The 15,848-nt window shown below is 57.0% G+C and overlaps 2 protein-coding genes across 2 annotated transcripts in view; both read left to right on the forward strand.

Moving 5' to 3' along the window:
* The first annotated feature begins 365 nt into the window (after window positions 1-365).
* LOC144947978 (uncharacterized) lies at window positions 366-2,372 on the forward strand. Its single transcript, XM_078877408.1, has one exon. The coding sequence runs from the start codon at window positions 453-455 to the stop codon at window positions 2,370-2,372; it is 1,920 nt and encodes a 639-aa protein (XP_078733534.1). The 5' UTR covers window positions 366-452.
* A 7,484-nt stretch (window positions 2,373-9,856) lies between these two features.
* GTPBP8 (GTP binding protein 8) overlaps window positions 9,857-15,848 on the forward strand; it is a 19,179-nt gene continuing 13,187 nt past the window's right edge. Inside the window, exons 1-2 of the mRNA XM_078877740.1 lie at window positions 9,857-9,899; window positions 14,456-14,788. Coding sequence (XP_078733866.1) covers window positions 14,465-14,788 — 324 coding nt within the window. The 5' untranslated portion in view covers window positions 9,857-9,899; window positions 14,456-14,464. The remainder of the gene's footprint in view (window positions 9,900-14,455; window positions 14,789-15,848) is intronic.

The following is a 15,848-nucleotide window of genomic DNA, read 5'->3' on the forward strand; positions in this document are numbered from 1 at the left end:
ACCACCACCCCCAACACCACCACCACCAACACCACCCCCAACACCGCCACCACCACCCCCAACACCACCACACCACTAACAACACCCCCAACACCGCCACCACCACCCCCAACACCACCACCACCAACACCACCCCCAACACCGCCACCACCACCCCCAACACCACCACCCCCAACACCACCACCCCCAACACCACCACCCCCAACACCACCCCCAACACCGCCACCCCCAACACCGCCACCACCACCACCGCCACCACCACCACCGTCGCCACCACCCCCAACACCACCACCCCCAACACCACCACCCCCAACACCACCACCACCACCACCCTCAACACCGCCGCCACCACCCCCAACACCACCACCCCCAACACCACCACCCCCAACACCACCACCACCACCACCCCCAACACCGCCACCACCACCACCGTCGCCAGCACCGCCGCCGCCATGCACCAGTGCGACCAGTGCCCGTACAGCACCGACTGCTACGTGAAGTTCAAGCGCCACTCGCTGGGCCACGCCGAGGCGCGTCCCTTCTCGTGCGCCGCCTGCGGGCGCGCCTTCGCCCGCCTCAAGTCCCTGCACGTGCACCGCCGCATCCACACGGAGGACCGGCCCTACCAGTGCCCCGCCTGCCCCAAGGCGTTCACGCGCTCCACCACCCTCTACAAGCACCGCAAGATCCACACGGGCGAGAAGCCGTACGCGTGCGGCCTCTGCTCCAAGGCCTTCACCCAGTCGGAGCACCTCGACCGACACACCCGGGTCCACACGGGCGACCGCCCGTACGCGTGCGCCGTGTGCTCCAAGACCTTCGCGCAGTCCCAGCACCTGCGCTGCCACCAGCGGACGCACACGGGCGACGGACTCGTCATGTGCGCGCAGTGCGGTAAGGTGCTCACGTCGGCCAAGAGCCTCCGGCTGCACGAGCGCTCGCACGCCAAGGAGCGCCAGCAGCAGCAGCAGCAGCAGCAGCGGCGGCAGTGGCAGCAGCAGCACGACGGCGAAGGAGGGGGGGGCGATGTAGCGGCGGCGGCTGCTGCGGCGGCCGCGGCAGCCGTCCCGTCGTCGTCGGCCGCCTCCCCGTCGACCTCCCCGTCGTCGACCTCCCCGTCGTGCTCCCGGTGCGGCGAACAGTTTGCGCGCCTCTCGCTGCTCTGGGAGCACCAGCGGGCGCGGGCGTGCGAGCGGCCGCACCGCTGCGCCTTCTGCGGCAAGACGTTCGGCAAGTCGAAGGCGCTGAAGATGCACACGCGCATGCACACGGGCGAGCGCCCGTACGCCTGCCCAGTGTGCGCCAAGGCGTTCACGCGAGCCGCCACCCTGTACAAGCACAAGCGCATCCACGCCGACGAGAAGCCCTTCAAGTGCGCCGTGTGCGAGCGAGCCTTCACCCAGGCGGAGCACCTGCAGCGCCACCGCACGGTGCACACCGGGGAGCGTCCGCACTCGTGCGCCGAGTGCGGCAAAGCCTTCGCCCTGCTCGAGTACCTCCGCTGCCACCAGAAGACGCACGCCGTCGAGGAGCTACACCTGTGCGCCGAGTGCGGCAAGGTGTTCTCGTCCGTCAAGACGCTGCGAGTGCACAAGCGGCTGCACCTGCGGCGAGCGGCCGGCGGGGGCGGCGGCGGCGGCGACCGGCGGCCGTTCGTGAGGTTCATCGGCGACGAGGAGGACGAGGAGGTGGACGAGGAGGAGGTGGATGAGGAGGAGGAGGAGGGGGAGGAGGAGGGGGACGACTGTGGCTACGGCGGGCTCAGCTGCACCGAGTGCTGGGAGACGTTCGCCGGTTTCGAGCAGCTCCGGGCTCACCAGAGGATTCACAGCGGGGAGGCGGCGGCGGCGTTGGCGGTGGCGGTGAAATTCGAGGGAGCCGGCGGTCACGGCGGTCACGAGGAGGACGAGGAGGAATCGGCACGGACGCTGCCGTTCATAAAGCAAGAGCCGCCGGACGACCTCGGCTGCGGCGCGTGGCCGGGGCTGGTCGCTGCGCGTCTGGGCGACTACGGCGGCGGCGGCGGTTACTGCGGTGAAGACAAAGACGACGAACGGCAGCAGCAGCAGGAGCAGCAGCAGGAGGAGGAGAGGGCGGTTGCCGTCGGCGTCGCCGGCAGGCGGCACGTCCGGCGGCTCGTCAAGCGGGAGAGGGGGAGCCGGGGACGCGCGGCGTGGCGGCCGCTGGCACCGGCGGCGGTGAAGGTGGAGGCCGGGGAGGAGGAGGAGGAGGGGAACCGCGGCGTCAAAGTGGAGCGCGAGGAGGTGGACTACGATGAGGAGGAAGTGGAGGAGGATGGGGGGGGAGGCCGGTCCGTGGGGCGAGGGCGACGCGGCGTCAACGGTCGCTCCGCGCAGGCCGCTGAAAACTAGATTTTTTTTTACTACGACAACTACGCATCGCGTCAGCCGCGAGGAAGCCACCGCCGGGCCCCCGACGTGCCGGTCCGGGTATTTCGGACGTTCCCGGCGTCTTATCGGCAGCACCGGAGTCGTCGGTCTTCGTGGGGGACGGGGGGTGGTGGGGCCCTATCGCTGATTCCGGCGAGAAAACTCCGGACCGTTTTTTTTTCCCGACGCGCCCAGCGTCTCGTGATGCATCGTGCCGTGTGCGGTGCGGTGTGGTGCGGTGCGGTGCGGTGGGGGCACCTTGATGCCGGTGATTTTTCGTTTCCTTTTCCGCTGAAAAATAATCGTCGCCGGTTCGCTTTGAAACCGTTCGTTTCATTTCGGTTGGATGCTTTTTTTTCGATTTAAAGCTTCTTTCGTGACTGCAGGGATTCATTTTCTTGGATCTTTCGGTAAAGTCACGTAGAAGGGAAATAATAAAATGATAAAGATTAAACATAATACAATTCTCACGACGTTTCGGCCACAACACAAGCAGCCGTCCTCAGGTGAAGAACAGGGCTGTCGGAAAGACAGCGTCCTAATGTCTTTCCGACAGCTCTGTTCTTCACCTGAGGACGGCTGCTTGTGTTGTGGCCGAAACGTCGTGAGAATTTTATCATGTTGAATTTTTATCATTTTATTATTTCCCTTCTATGTGACTTTACCGAAAGATCCAAGAATATGGATGCTTTTTGTTTAATTTTCCCTGCTCGGCGGTTTAAAATTACGACGACGTTAATGGCGGCGGTGGCGGTGCCAGGCCTCGGGCTAGGAGAGCCTAGCCAGGCCTCGGGCTAGGAGAGCCTAGCCAGGCCTCGGGCTAGGAGAGCCTAGCCAGGCCTCGGGCTAGGAGAGCCTAGCCAGGCCTCGGGCTAGGAGAGCCTAGCCAGGCCTCGGGCTAGGAGAGCCTAGCATAAGTTGAGGACAATCTAAGACAACAACAATGACAACAAACGAACTTTGTGCATACGTTGAGGACAAGCTAAGACAACAAGGACAACAACAAACGAACTTTGTACGTAGGTTGAGGACAATCTAAGACAACAACAACAACAAGGACAACAACAACAAGGACTCATATTTTTAGGTTTATTTCGGTAAAGTCACGTAGGTAAAAAATGTATATTAAAATTAATAAAAGTAAAATAAAAGAAAAAATCACGACGTTTCGGAGGCAACACAAGCTCCGGTCTGTGGGGGGGGGCGAGGAGGGTAGGGGGGGGGAGAGGGGGCGAGGGGGGTAGGGGGGGCGAGGGAGATAGGGGGGCGAGGGGGAGGGGGGTAGGGGGGGGGCGAGGAGGGTAGGGGGGGGGAGAGGGGGGCAGGAACGTGCCCGTCCGCGTCACGTGCCGCTGCGTGTGTGACGTCATGTGAGGCCTGCTGCTAGGCTCGCGTCAGGCGAAACCGCGTGCTAAAGTCGGCGGGAGCGATGGAGGAGGGCCACCTTCACTGCCTTTAGTTTGTGTGGTCCCGCCAAAGAGCAACACGGGGTGGGGATGGGGTGGGGAATGGGGAATGGGGGTGTGGGGGGGTGGGTGGTGTGTGTGGTGTGTCGGACAATGGCCGTGGCAATCGTACGGTCTGCACCGAGCACACAGCATCAGAGGTCGCAAACGGGTTTTGATTCCTTACCCGTACTCGGCCGCACCAGGGTTGCAAACGGGTACCCGTACCCGGCCGTACCCGTACCCTACCCGTACCCGGCCGGGTAGGGTACGGGTATCGGGTACCCGATTGCGACCTCTGGGATGAAGCCACGTTGCAGGCGCGGGTGGGTTGATTCTAGGAACTTGGATTGTGAGAAGAGACAAGACGTTGGGAAATGAGCGACAAACGGTGACTCACCAGTGACTCACGGTCTACCCGTACCCGGCCGCACCAGGGTCGCAAACTCTCCCACTCACTCACTCACTCATCCACCCACTAAGTCAGCTACTCACTCACCCACCCACCCACTCACTCGCTCACTCACACACTAATTCAGCTACTCACTCACCCACTCACTCACCCACTCACTCACTCACCCACTCACTCACTCACTCACCCACTCACTCACTCACCCACTTACCCACTCACCCACTCACGCACCCACTCACTCACTCACCCACTCACCCACTCACGAACTCACTCACCCACCCACTCACCCACCCACGCACTCACCCACGCACCCACTTACTCACCCACCAACCAGAGGTCGCAAACGGGTTTTGATTCCTTACCCAGCTACCCGGCCGCACCAGGGTTGCAAACGGGTACCCGTACCCGGCCGGGTATCGGGTAAGGTACGGGTATCGGGTACCCGGTTGCGACCTCTGCACAGCGTGCCATCGGAGCCTCGTCGTAATATGGGGGCCCTTCATAAATGACGTCACGCACCTAGGGGGCGCGCGGGGGGGGGGTCAGACATTTGTAACGATGTGTGACGATGGGGGGGGGGGGTGAGGGGGGTGTTTTGAGAAATGTGACGTCACGTCAAAATGCGCAACTTTAAATGAATGTAGACACAACGCGTTCAACTTAATTAAATAGACGTTTTAATGAATGTTTTCTCCTACAACATCAGAGTTGCAGCGCCACATTAAATACGCACTTACGATGGCGACGATAGTTTAAAGCGATTTGAAGCTCGTTTTATTTTCAAAATGGAAATATGGTTTTTGGGGAGAGTTGGGGGGGGGGGGGTTGGGGTCAGAGCTTTGTGACGTCATATTTCAGGGGGGGGGGGGGTCAAAAATCGTGTGACGTCATTTATGGACGGCCCCCACGTGGTCGTCTCACGATGCAAACCCCGGGGACAGCGCCGTACAATAATTATGACACGGAACAAACTGCGTGCACGACTTGCAATCCAACACGCGTGTGCATCTATGTGAGCTTGCATGATATATTCGCCTGCTGCTGGACATTTCCACGCGGTAAAGATGATAAAAAACATTGTTTTAGTTTATTCTATGGGTCTCTGTGTGTCTCTGTGCGCGCGTGTGTGTGTCTCTGTTTGTGTGTGTTTCTGCGAATCTCGGCGTGTGTCTCTGGGTGTGTCTAGATGAGTCTCTGTGGGTTTCTATGCAAAGGCAATTGAAGGTGGGAAACGAAATTCAAACACATCCCTACTGTGGAGGGAGCTGGTAGGAACACGTTGGGTTGCTCGGTCAATGGCCTGCAGGGTCAACGGCCGCGGCGTGGGGTATTCCGCAAATATGGCCGACTGTGAGGGCGGGCACAAGCCGGCGTGAGTAGGTGAAACGTTGAGTTGTATAAGGGCACCACGGGGTGACCAGCCCCTCCCCACCCAGCCCCACTCCTCCCACCCCCCACCCAGCCCCACCCTCCCCACCCAGCCCCTCCCCACCCCACCCAGCCCCTCCCACCCTTCACCCAGCCCCACCATCCCCACCCAGCGCCTCCCCACCCTCCCCACCCAGCCCCTCCCCACCATCCCCTCCCCACCCAGCCCCACCCTCCCCACCCAGCCCCTCCCCACCCAGCCACTCTCCACCCAGCCCCTCCCTGCACGACGGACGGACGGACACAATAATCCCCTGTGGGCTGGTGTAACCAGGAGTCTGCGTCTCTCTCTCATCATCATCACCACGGTGGCTCGGAGATGTTGACTACCTCGCCTGGTCTACAGCAGGTCGTGGGTTCGATCCCGACCCTGACTCTGACGTCTGCTGCTGCTGTATATTTGGAGTCTGCGTTTCTATCTCTCATCATCATCATCACGGTGGCTAGGAGATGTTGACTACCTCGCCTGGTGTACAGGAGGTCGTGGGTTCGATCCCGACCCTGACGACGCCTGCTGCTGCTGCTGCTGTATATTTGGAGTCTGCGTCTCTCATCATCATCATCACGGTGGCTAGGAGATGTTGACTACCTCGCCTGGTGTACAGGAGGTCGTGGGTTCGATCCCGACCCTGACGACGCCTGCTGCTGCTGCTGTATATTTGGAGTCTGCGTCTCTCATCATCATCATCATCACGGTGGCTAGGAGATGTTGACTACCTCGCCTGGTGTGCAGGAGGTCGTGGGTTCGATCCCGACCCTGACTCTGACGTCTGCTGCTGCTGCTGCTGTATATTTGGAGTCTGCGTCTCTCTCATCATCATCATCACGGTGGGCTAGGAGATGTTGACTACCTCGCCTGGTGTGCAGGAGGTCGTGGGTTCTATCCCGACCCTGACAACCCCTGCTGCTGCTGTACGTGTGGAGTCTGTGTATTTATCTCCGGGTCTTACTCCGATTTTTTCCCCTCTCCACATTTAGAATCAACATCGCCACGCGCCTAGAGCGTTCAGCTGCTGCTATAAATGTCCACGTGATGGTGGTGGTGGTGGTGATGATATCAGCCACGTTCGCGTGTGCTTTTGTTCGCGTGTGTAACAGCACTTGCCCCTACACCCTGTGTGTGTGTAACAGCACTTGCCCTACACTCTGTGCGTGTGTGTGACAGCACTTGCCCTACACCCTGTGTGTGTGTGTGACAGCACTTGCCCTACACCCTGTGTGTGTGTAACAGCACTTGCCCTACACCCTGTGTGTGTGTGTGACAGCACTTGCCCTACACCCTGTGTGTGTGTAGCAGCACTTGTCCTACACCCTGTGTGTGTGTGTGACAGCACTTGCCCTACACCCTGTGTGTGTGTGTGTGACAGCACTTGCCCTACACTCTGTGTGTGTGTGTGTGTGACAGCACTTGCCCTACACTCTGTGTGTGTGTGTGACAGCACTTGCCCTACACCCTGTGTGTGTGTGTGTGACAGCACTTGCCCTACACCCTGTGTGTGTGTGTGACAGCACTTGCCCTACACGCTGTGTGTGTGTGTGACAGCACTTGCCCTACACCCTGTGTGTGTGTGCGACAGCACTTGCCCTACACCCTGTGTGTGTGTGTGTGTGACAGCACTTGCCCTACACCCTGTGTGTGTGTGTGACAGCACTTGCCCTACACTCTGTGTGTGTGTGTGACAGCACTTGTCCTACACCCTGTGTGTGTGTGTGACAGCACTTGCCCTACACTCTGTGTGTGTGTGTGACAGCACTTGCCCTTCACCCTGTGTGTGTGTGTGTGACAGCACTTGCCCTACACCCTGTGTGTGTGTGTGTAACAGCACTTGCCCTACACCCTGTGTGTGTGTGTGTAACAGCACTTGCCCTACACCCTGTGTGTGTGTGTGACAGCACTTGCCCTACACCCTGTGTGTGTGTGTGACAGCACTTGCCCTACACCCTGTGTGTGTGTGTGACAGCACTTGTCCTACACCCTGTGTGTGTGTGTGACAGCACTTGCCCTACACCCTGTGTGTGTGTGTGACAGCACTTGCCCTACACCCTGTGTGTGTGTGTGTGACAGCACTTGCCCTACACCCTGTGTGTGTGTGTGTGACAGCACTTGCCCTACACTCTGTGTGTGTGTGTGTGACAGCACTTGCCCTACACCCTGTGTGTGTGTGTGTGACAGCACTTGCCCTACACCCTGTGTGTGTGTGTGTAACAGCACTTTCCCTACACTCTGTGTGTGTGTGTGACAGCACTTGCCCTACACCCTGTGTGTGTGTGTGACAGCACTTGCCCTACACTCTGTGTGTGTGTGTGACAGCACTTGCCCTACACCCTGTGTGTGTGTGTGTGACAGCACTTGCCCTACACCCTGTGTGTGTGTGACAGCACTTGCCCTACACCCTGTGTGTGTGTGTGTGACAGCACTTGCCCTACACCCTGTGTGTGTGTGTGTGACAGCACTTGTCCTACACCCTGTGTGTGTGTGTGTGACAGCACTTGTCCTACACCCTGTGTGTGTGTGTGTAACAGCACTTGCCCTACACCCTGTGTGTGTGTGTAACAGCACTTGCCCTACACCCTGTGTGTGTGTAGCAGCACTTGTCCTACACCCTGTGTGTGTGTGTGACAGCACTTGCCCTACACCCTGTGTGTGTGTAGCAGCACTTGTCCTACACCCTGTGTGTGTGTGTGTGACAGCACTTGCCCTACACCCTGTGTGTGTGTGTGTGACAGCACTTGCCCTACACCCTGTGTGTGTGTGTGTGACAGCACTTGCCCTACACCCTGTGTGTGTGTGACAGCACTTGCCCTACACCCTGTGTGTGTGTGTGACAGCACTTGCCCTACACCCTGTGTGTGTGTGTGTGACAGCACTTGTCCTACACCCTGTGTGTGTGTGTGACAGCACTTGCCCTACACCCTGTGTGTGTGTGTGACAGCACTTGCCCTACACCCTGTGTGTGTGTGTGTGACAGCACTTGTCCTACACCCTGTGTGTGTGTGTGACAGCACTTGCCCTACACCCTGTGTGTGTGTAGCAGCACTTGCCCTACACCCTGTGTGTGTGTGTGACAGCACTTGCCCTACACCCTGTGTGTGTGTGTGTAACAGCACTTGCCCTACACCCTGTGTGTGTGTGTGACAGCACTTGCCCTACACCCTGTGTGTGTGTGTGTGACAGCACTTGCCCTACACCCTGTGTGTGTGTGTGTGACAGCACTTGCCCTACACCCTGTGTGTGTGTGTGACAGCACTTGCCCTACACCCTGTGTGTGTGTGTGTGACAGCACTTGTCCTACACCCTGTGTGTGTGTGTGACAACACTTGCCCTACACCCTGTGTGTGTGTGTGTGTGACAGCACTTGTCCTACACCCTGTGTGTGTGTGTGACAGCACTTGCCCTACACCCTGTGTGTGTGTGTGACAGCACTTGCCCTACACCCTGTGTGTGTGTGTGTGACAGCACTTGCCCTACACCCTGTGTGTGTGTGTGTGACAGCACTTGCCCTACACCCTGTGTGTGTGTGTGTGACAGCACTTGCCCTACACCCTGTGTGTGTGTGTGTGACAGCACTTGTCCTACACCCTGTGTGTGTGTGTGACAGCACTTGCCCTACACCCTGTGTGTGTGTGTGACAGCACTTGCCCTACACCCTGTGTGTGTGTGTAGCAGCACTTGCCCTACACCCTGTGTGTGTGTGTGTGACAGCACTTGCCCTACACCCTGTGTGTGTGTGTGACAGCACTTGCCCCTACACCCTGTGTGTGTGTGTGACAGCACTTGCCCTACACCCTGTGTGTGTGTGTGACAGCACTTGTCCTACACCCTGTGTGTGTGTGTGACAGCACTTGTCCTACACCCTGTGTGTGTGTGTGTGACAGCACTTGCCCTACACTCTGTGTGTGTGTGTGACAGCACTTGTCCTACACCCTGTGTGCGCGTGTGTGTGTGTGACAGCACTTGCCCCTTCATCCTGCTAGAGGCTACCCGGGGGAGCTTTATCTGTCTGTGTGGGCGGGGCTAAGGGCGTGGCGGGGGGGGCGGGGCTTGGGAGGGGCCACTCGAGCCACGCCCCCAAACGTCACGTGCGCGCACTGTACAACAACACGTGTAGCACAGTCGCCGCTGACTGTACGCTCATCTGACGCGCTCCCCGCGCCCGATGATGATGATGGTGGCAGCGATTTGAAACGGCGACCCTACGGATTCGCCTTCTCGTCTTGAGGCGCGTGAGTTTTTGCGGGTCGCGAATTTGCGTTTGTTGACATCGTAAAACGACTCGTATTCTTAAGGTTTTTTTTCGGTAAAGTCACCGTGTAGGTAAACAAAAAATTAAATTAATAAAATAAAAATGACGACGTTTCGGAGGCAACACAAGCCACCGTCTTCAGGTGGAATCGTCACGGCCACGATTGCTGTATCGTTCGAGTAAATATGAATCCTTGCAGTCGCGAAAGCTTCAAATGTAGACATCGTAAAACGACCTTCGCTTATCCACAAACAATCTCGTTAGGGTCTCGTCTGCGTTGAGATTACGTTGAGATTACGTTGAGACAACGTCAGCCCAACGTTGACACTCCGACTGATGCTACTGCTGCTGTTGTGGAGTGAACCCTGCAGCCAGCTATGGCTGCAGGGTTTGGTGGTGGTACATGTGGTTTACGTTCGTTTATTGTGAAAATTCGGTCACAGTTCATATGACCTGCACTGTTTCATTGCTTTAATGGCTTTATTTTGGTGATTTTCGAAAAGTGTTTTGGTTTGGCCATGTTTGTGTTGTTGTAGTACAGAGTTAGACTGATGGCCTTAATCAAAGTTGTCTTGTGGTTGTTGTTGTTGTTTGACTTTCATGGCTTTATTTTGGTGATTTTCGAAAAGTGTTTTGGTTTGGCCATGTTTGTGTTGTTGTAGTACAGAGTCAGACTGATCGCCTTAATCTAAGTTGTCTTGTGGTTGTTGTTGTTGTTTGACTTGCATCCCACTGGGATATTTGAAAAGTGTTTTGGTTTGGCCATGTTTGTGTTGTTGTAGTACAGAGTTAGACTGATGGCCTTAATCTAAGTTGTCTTGTGGTGGTTGTTGTTGTTGTTGTTGTTTGACTTGCATCCCACTGGGATTTTTGAAAAGTGTTTTGGTTTGGCCATGTTTGTGTTGTTGTAGTACAGAGTTAGACTGATGGCCTTAATCTAAGTTGTCTTGTGGTGGTTGTTGTTGTTGTTGTTTGACTTGCATCCCACTGGGATTTTTGAAAAGTGTTTTGGTTTGGCCATGTTTGTGTTGTTGTAGTACAGAGTTAGACTGATGGCCTTAATCTAAGTTGTCTTGTGGTTGTTGTTGTTGTTGTTTGACTTGCATCCCACTGAGATTTTTGAAAAGTGTTTTGGTTTGGCCATGTTTGTGTTGTTGTAGTACAGAGTTAGACTGATGGCCTTAATCAAAGTTGTCTTGTGGTTGTTGTTGTTGTTGTTTGAATTGCATCCCACTGGGATTTTTGCACACAGCGTTGGTGTACGGTGCTTTTTCTGCAATATTTTGCTGTCTTTTCTTGGATGTTCTGTTTGCACTCAGTCACCCATAGTCACTTTAATATGTTTTCTTGTTCATGTTTTTGTTTTTTTGTTTGTTGCGGTTGCACCCGATTCAAGAGCCGAATGGCTCACAGGGCTACACCTGATACAAGAACTTGAATTTGCATCGCTGATGGTAGAAGAGAGTATAGAGAGTGGATCGCAGAACTGGGAGAGAGACAGACGGGAGAGATAGAGAGGGGATCGCAGAACTTGGAGAGAGACGGAAGAGTTTGGAGTACGGCTGTCACCCAGCAGCGGATCGACCCTGGCGATGATGATGATGGTGATGGCGATGGCGATGGCGATGATGATGGCGATGATGATGGCGATGATGATGGCGATGATGATGGCGATGATGATGGCGATGATGATGGCGATGATGATGGCGATGATGATGGCGATGATGATGGCGATGATGATGGCGATGATGATGGCGATGATGATGGCGATGATGATGATGATGGCGATGATGATGGCGATGATGATGATGGCGATGATGATGATGGCGATGATGATGATGGCGATGATGATAATGATGATGAAGGCGATGATGATGATGGCGATGATGATGATGGCGCTGCTGCGAGACATCTCATTCGCAAGGGCGACCCCCTAAATCACGTAGGTTGTTGAGATCACGACAGCTTCAGCAGCAGTAGCAGCAAGAAGCAGCAGCAAGAAGCAGCAAGTAGCAGCAGCAGCAGCAAGTAGCAGCAGCAGCAAGTAGCAGCAGCAGCAGCAAGTAGCAGCAGCAGCAAGTAGCAGCAGCAGCAAGTAGCAGCAGCAGCAAGTAGCAGCAGCAGCAGCAAGTAGCAGCAGCAGCAGCAAGCAGCAGCAGCAGCAAGTAGCAGCAGCAGCAGCAAGTAGCAGCAGCAGCAGCAGCAAGTAGCAGCAGCAGCAGCAGCAAGTAGCAGCAGCAGCAGCAAGTAGCAGCAGCAGCAGCAAGTAGCAGCAGCAGCAGCAAGTAGCAGCAGCAGCAAGTAGCAGCAGCAGCAAGTAGCAGCAGCAAGTAGCAGCAGCAGCAAGTAGCAGCAGCAGCAAGTAGCAGCAGCAGCAAGCAGCAGCAGCAAGTAGCAGCAGCAGCAGCAAGCAGCAGCAGCAGCAAGTAGCAGCAGCAGCAAGCAGCAGCAGCAAGTAGCAGCAGCAGCAAGTAGCAGCAGCAGCAAGTAGCAGCAGCAGCAAGTAGCAGCAGCAGCAGCAGCAAGTAGCAGCAGCAGCAAGTAGCAGCAGCAGCAGCAGCAAGTAGCAGCAGCAGCAGCAGCAGCAAGTAGCAGCAGCAGCAAGTAGCAGCAGCAGCAGCAGCAAGTAGCAGCAGCAGCAGCAAGTAGCAGCAGCAGCAGCAGCAAGTAGCAGCAGCAGCAAGTAGCAGCAGCAGCAAGTAGCAGCAGCAGCAAGTAGCAGCAGCAGCAAGTAGCAGCAGCAGCAGCAGCAAGTAGCAGCAGCAGCAGCAAGTAGCAGCAGCAGCAGCAGCAGCAAGTAGCAGCAGCAGCAGCAAGTAGCAGCAGCAGCAAGTAGCAGCAGCAGCAAGTAGCAGCAGCAGCAGCAGCAAGTAGCAGCAGCAGCAGCAAGTAGCAGCAGCAGCAAGTAGCAGCAGCAGCAGCAGCAAGTAGCAGCAGCAGCAGCAAGTAGCAGCAGCAGCAAGTAGCAGCAGCAGCAGCAAGTAGCAGCAGCAGCAAGTAGCAGCAGCAGCAAGTAGCAGCAGCAGCAAGTAGCAGCAGCAGCAAGTAGCAGCAGCAGCAAGTAGCAGCAGCAGCAAGTAGCAGCAGCAGCAAGTAGCAGCAGCAGCAAGTAGCAGCAGCAGCAGCAAGTAGCAGCAGCAGCAGCAAGTAGCAGCAGCAGCAAGTAGCAGCAGCAGCAAGTAGCAGCAGCAGCAAGTAGCAGCAGCAGCAAGTAGCAGCAGCAGCAAGTAGCAGCAGCAGCAAGTAGCAGCAGCAGCAAGTAGCAGCAGCAGCAAGTAGCAGCAGCAGCAGCAAGTAGCAGCAGCAGCAGCAGCAAGTAGCAGCAGCAGCAAGTAGCAGCAGCAGCAAGTAGCAGCAGCAGCAAGTAGCAGCAGCAGCAGCAAGTAGCAGCAGCAGCAGCAGCAGCAAGTAGCAGCAGCAGCAGCAAGTAGCAGCAGCAGCAGCAAGTAGCAGCAGCAGCAGCAAGTAGCAGCAGCAGCAGCAAGTAGCAGCAGCAGCAAGTAGCAGCAGCAGCAAGTAGCAGCAGCAGCAGCAAGTAGCAGCAGCAGCAGCAGCAAGTAGCAGCAGCAGCAAGTAGCAGCAGCAGCAAGTAGCAGCAGCAGCAGCAAGTAGCAGCAGCAGCAGCAAGTAGCAGCAGCAGCAAGTAGCAGCAGCAGCAAGTAGCAGCAGCAGCAGCAGCAAGTAGCAGCAGCAGCAGCAAGTAGCAGCAGCAGCAAGTAGCAGCAGCAGCAGCAAGTAGCAGCAGCAGCAGCAGCAAGTAGCAGCAGCAGCAAGTAGCAGCAGCAGCAAGTAGCAGCAGCAGCAAGTAGCAGCAGCAGCAAGTAGCAGCAGCAGCAAGTAGCAGCAGCAGCAAGTAGCAGCAGCAGCAAGTAGCAGCAGCAGCAAGTAGCAGCAGCAGCAAGTAGCAGCAGCAGCAGCAAGAAGCGGCGTTCCCCTGCGGCACGTTTGGCGCCTCTGATTCGCGCCGTTGTCCGCGTGCACTTGCGAAAGAAGTTCGTCTGCAGTGACGCTCACATGTGACCCCCCCTCTCTTTCTGCCCCCCCCTCTCTGCCCCCCCCTCTCTGCCCCCCCTTTCTGCCCCCCCCCTCTCTGCCCCCCCCTCTCTGCTCCCCCCACCCTCTCTGCCCCCCCCCCTCTCTGCCCCCCCCCCTCTCTGCCCCCCCCTCTCTGCCCCCCCCTCTCTGCCCCCCCCCTCTCTGCCCCCCCCCACCCTCTCTGCCCCCCCCCTCTCTGCCCCCCCCCACCCTCTCTGCCCCCCCTTCTCTCTGCGCCTCCCTCCCTGCCCCCTCTCCCTGCCCCCTCTCCCTGCCCCCCCCATCTCCCTGCCCCCCCCCCTTCTCTCTACCCCATCTCCCTGCCCCCCTCCCTCTTCCCCCCTCTCCCTGCCCCCCCTCTCTTTCTCTGCCCCCCCCTCTCCTCCTGCACCCCCCCTCTCTCCCTCTCCCTGCCCCCCCCTCCCTGCCCCCCACTCCCTGCCCCCCTCTCCCTGCCCCCCCTCTCCCCCTCTCCACCTCCGCCCCCCCTCCACCCCCCAGTCTCCAACGATGCTCGTCGCGCTCAGGACGAAGGCCGCCCTCCGCCACGTGGCCAGCCGCCTCGGCCCGGCAACGACGACGACGGCAACGGCAACGCCTCCTCGCACCGCCGGGGCCTCACCGGCGGCAACGTTCGGCACGTGGCGACAGGCACCGGCACCGGCAGCGGCAGCGGCAGCGTGGAGGGAGCCGCGTCTGGCGCTCGCCTCGATGGCGGCGGTGCTGGCACTGCCGCCCGCGCGCCAGGAGGGGATCCTGCGGCCACTCGCCGCGGTCGCTCGCGCCGCAGGGCGGTGGGACGAGGGAGAGGTGGTGGAGGAGGTGGTGGAGGAGGTGGGTGGCTGGGTGGAGGTCGTGGGTTTGTGTGTGGTGTGGTGGTGTGTAGTGTGTGTGGTGTGTGTAGTATAGTAGTGTGTGTAAGTGATGTGTGTGTGGTGTAGTAGTGTAGTGTAGTAGTGTGTGTGGTGTAGTAGTGTAGTGTAGTAGTGTGTGTGGTGTAGTGGTGTGGTGTGTGTATCGTGTGTAGTGGTGTGTGTAGTGTGTGTGTAGTGTGTAAGTAGTGTGTGTGGTGTAGTGGTGTGTGTAAGTGTAGTGTGTAGTGTAGTAGTGTAGTGTGTATCGTGTGTAGTGTGTAGTGGTGTAAGTGATGTGTGTAGTGTGTAGTGTAGTAGTGTAGTAGTGTGTAGTGTAGAAGTGTAGTAGTGTGTGTGTGTGTCGTGTGTAGTGGTGTGTGTAGTGTGTAGTGTAGTAGTGTGTGGTGTGTGTAGTGGTGTGTGTAGTGTGTGTATGTAAGTGATATGTGTAGTAGTGTGTGTGGTGTGTGTGTAGTGTGTGTGTAGTGTGTAGTGTAGTAGTGTGTGTAGTGTAGTAGTGTGTGTGGTGTGTGTGTAGTGTGTGTGGTGTGTGTGTAGTGTGTGTATGTAAGTGATATGTGTAGTAGCGTGTAGTGTAGTAGTGTGTGTGGTGTAGTGTGTGTGGTGTGTAAGTAGTGTAGTCGTGTGTGTGTGTGGTGTGTAGTGTGTGTATCGTGTGTAAGTAATGTGTGTGTGGTGTGTGTGTAGTGTGTAGTGTGTGTATCGTGTGTAAGTGATGTGTGTAGTGTAGTAGTGTGTGTGGTGTAGTAGTGTGTGTAAGTGATGTGTGTAGTGTGTAGTGTAGTAGTGTGTGGTGTGTGTAGTGGTGTGTGTGTAGTGTGTGTATGTAAGTGATGTGTGTAGTGTGTGTGGTGTAGTGGTGTGTGTGTCGTGTGTGTGTAGTGTAAGTGATGTGTGTAGTGTAGTAGTGTGTGTGGTGTGGTGTGTGTATCGTGTGTAGTGGTGTGTGTATGTAAGTGATGTGTGTAGTGTAGTAGTGTGTGTGGTGTAGTGGTGTGGTGTGTGTAGTGTGTAAGTAA

Source organism: Lampetra fluviatilis, chromosome 48 (assembly GCF_964198595.1).
Source record: "Lampetra fluviatilis chromosome 48, kcLamFluv1.1, whole genome shotgun sequence".
NCBI lineage: Eukaryota > Metazoa > Chordata > Hyperoartia > Petromyzontiformes > Petromyzontidae > Lampetra > Lampetra fluviatilis.

Bases quoted from the DNA above. Each gene is read 5' to 3' on its own strand.
- LOC144947978 (XM_078877408.1), top strand. From the start codon at position 453: ATGCACCAGTGCGACCAGTGCCCGTACAGCACCGACTGCTACGTGAAG.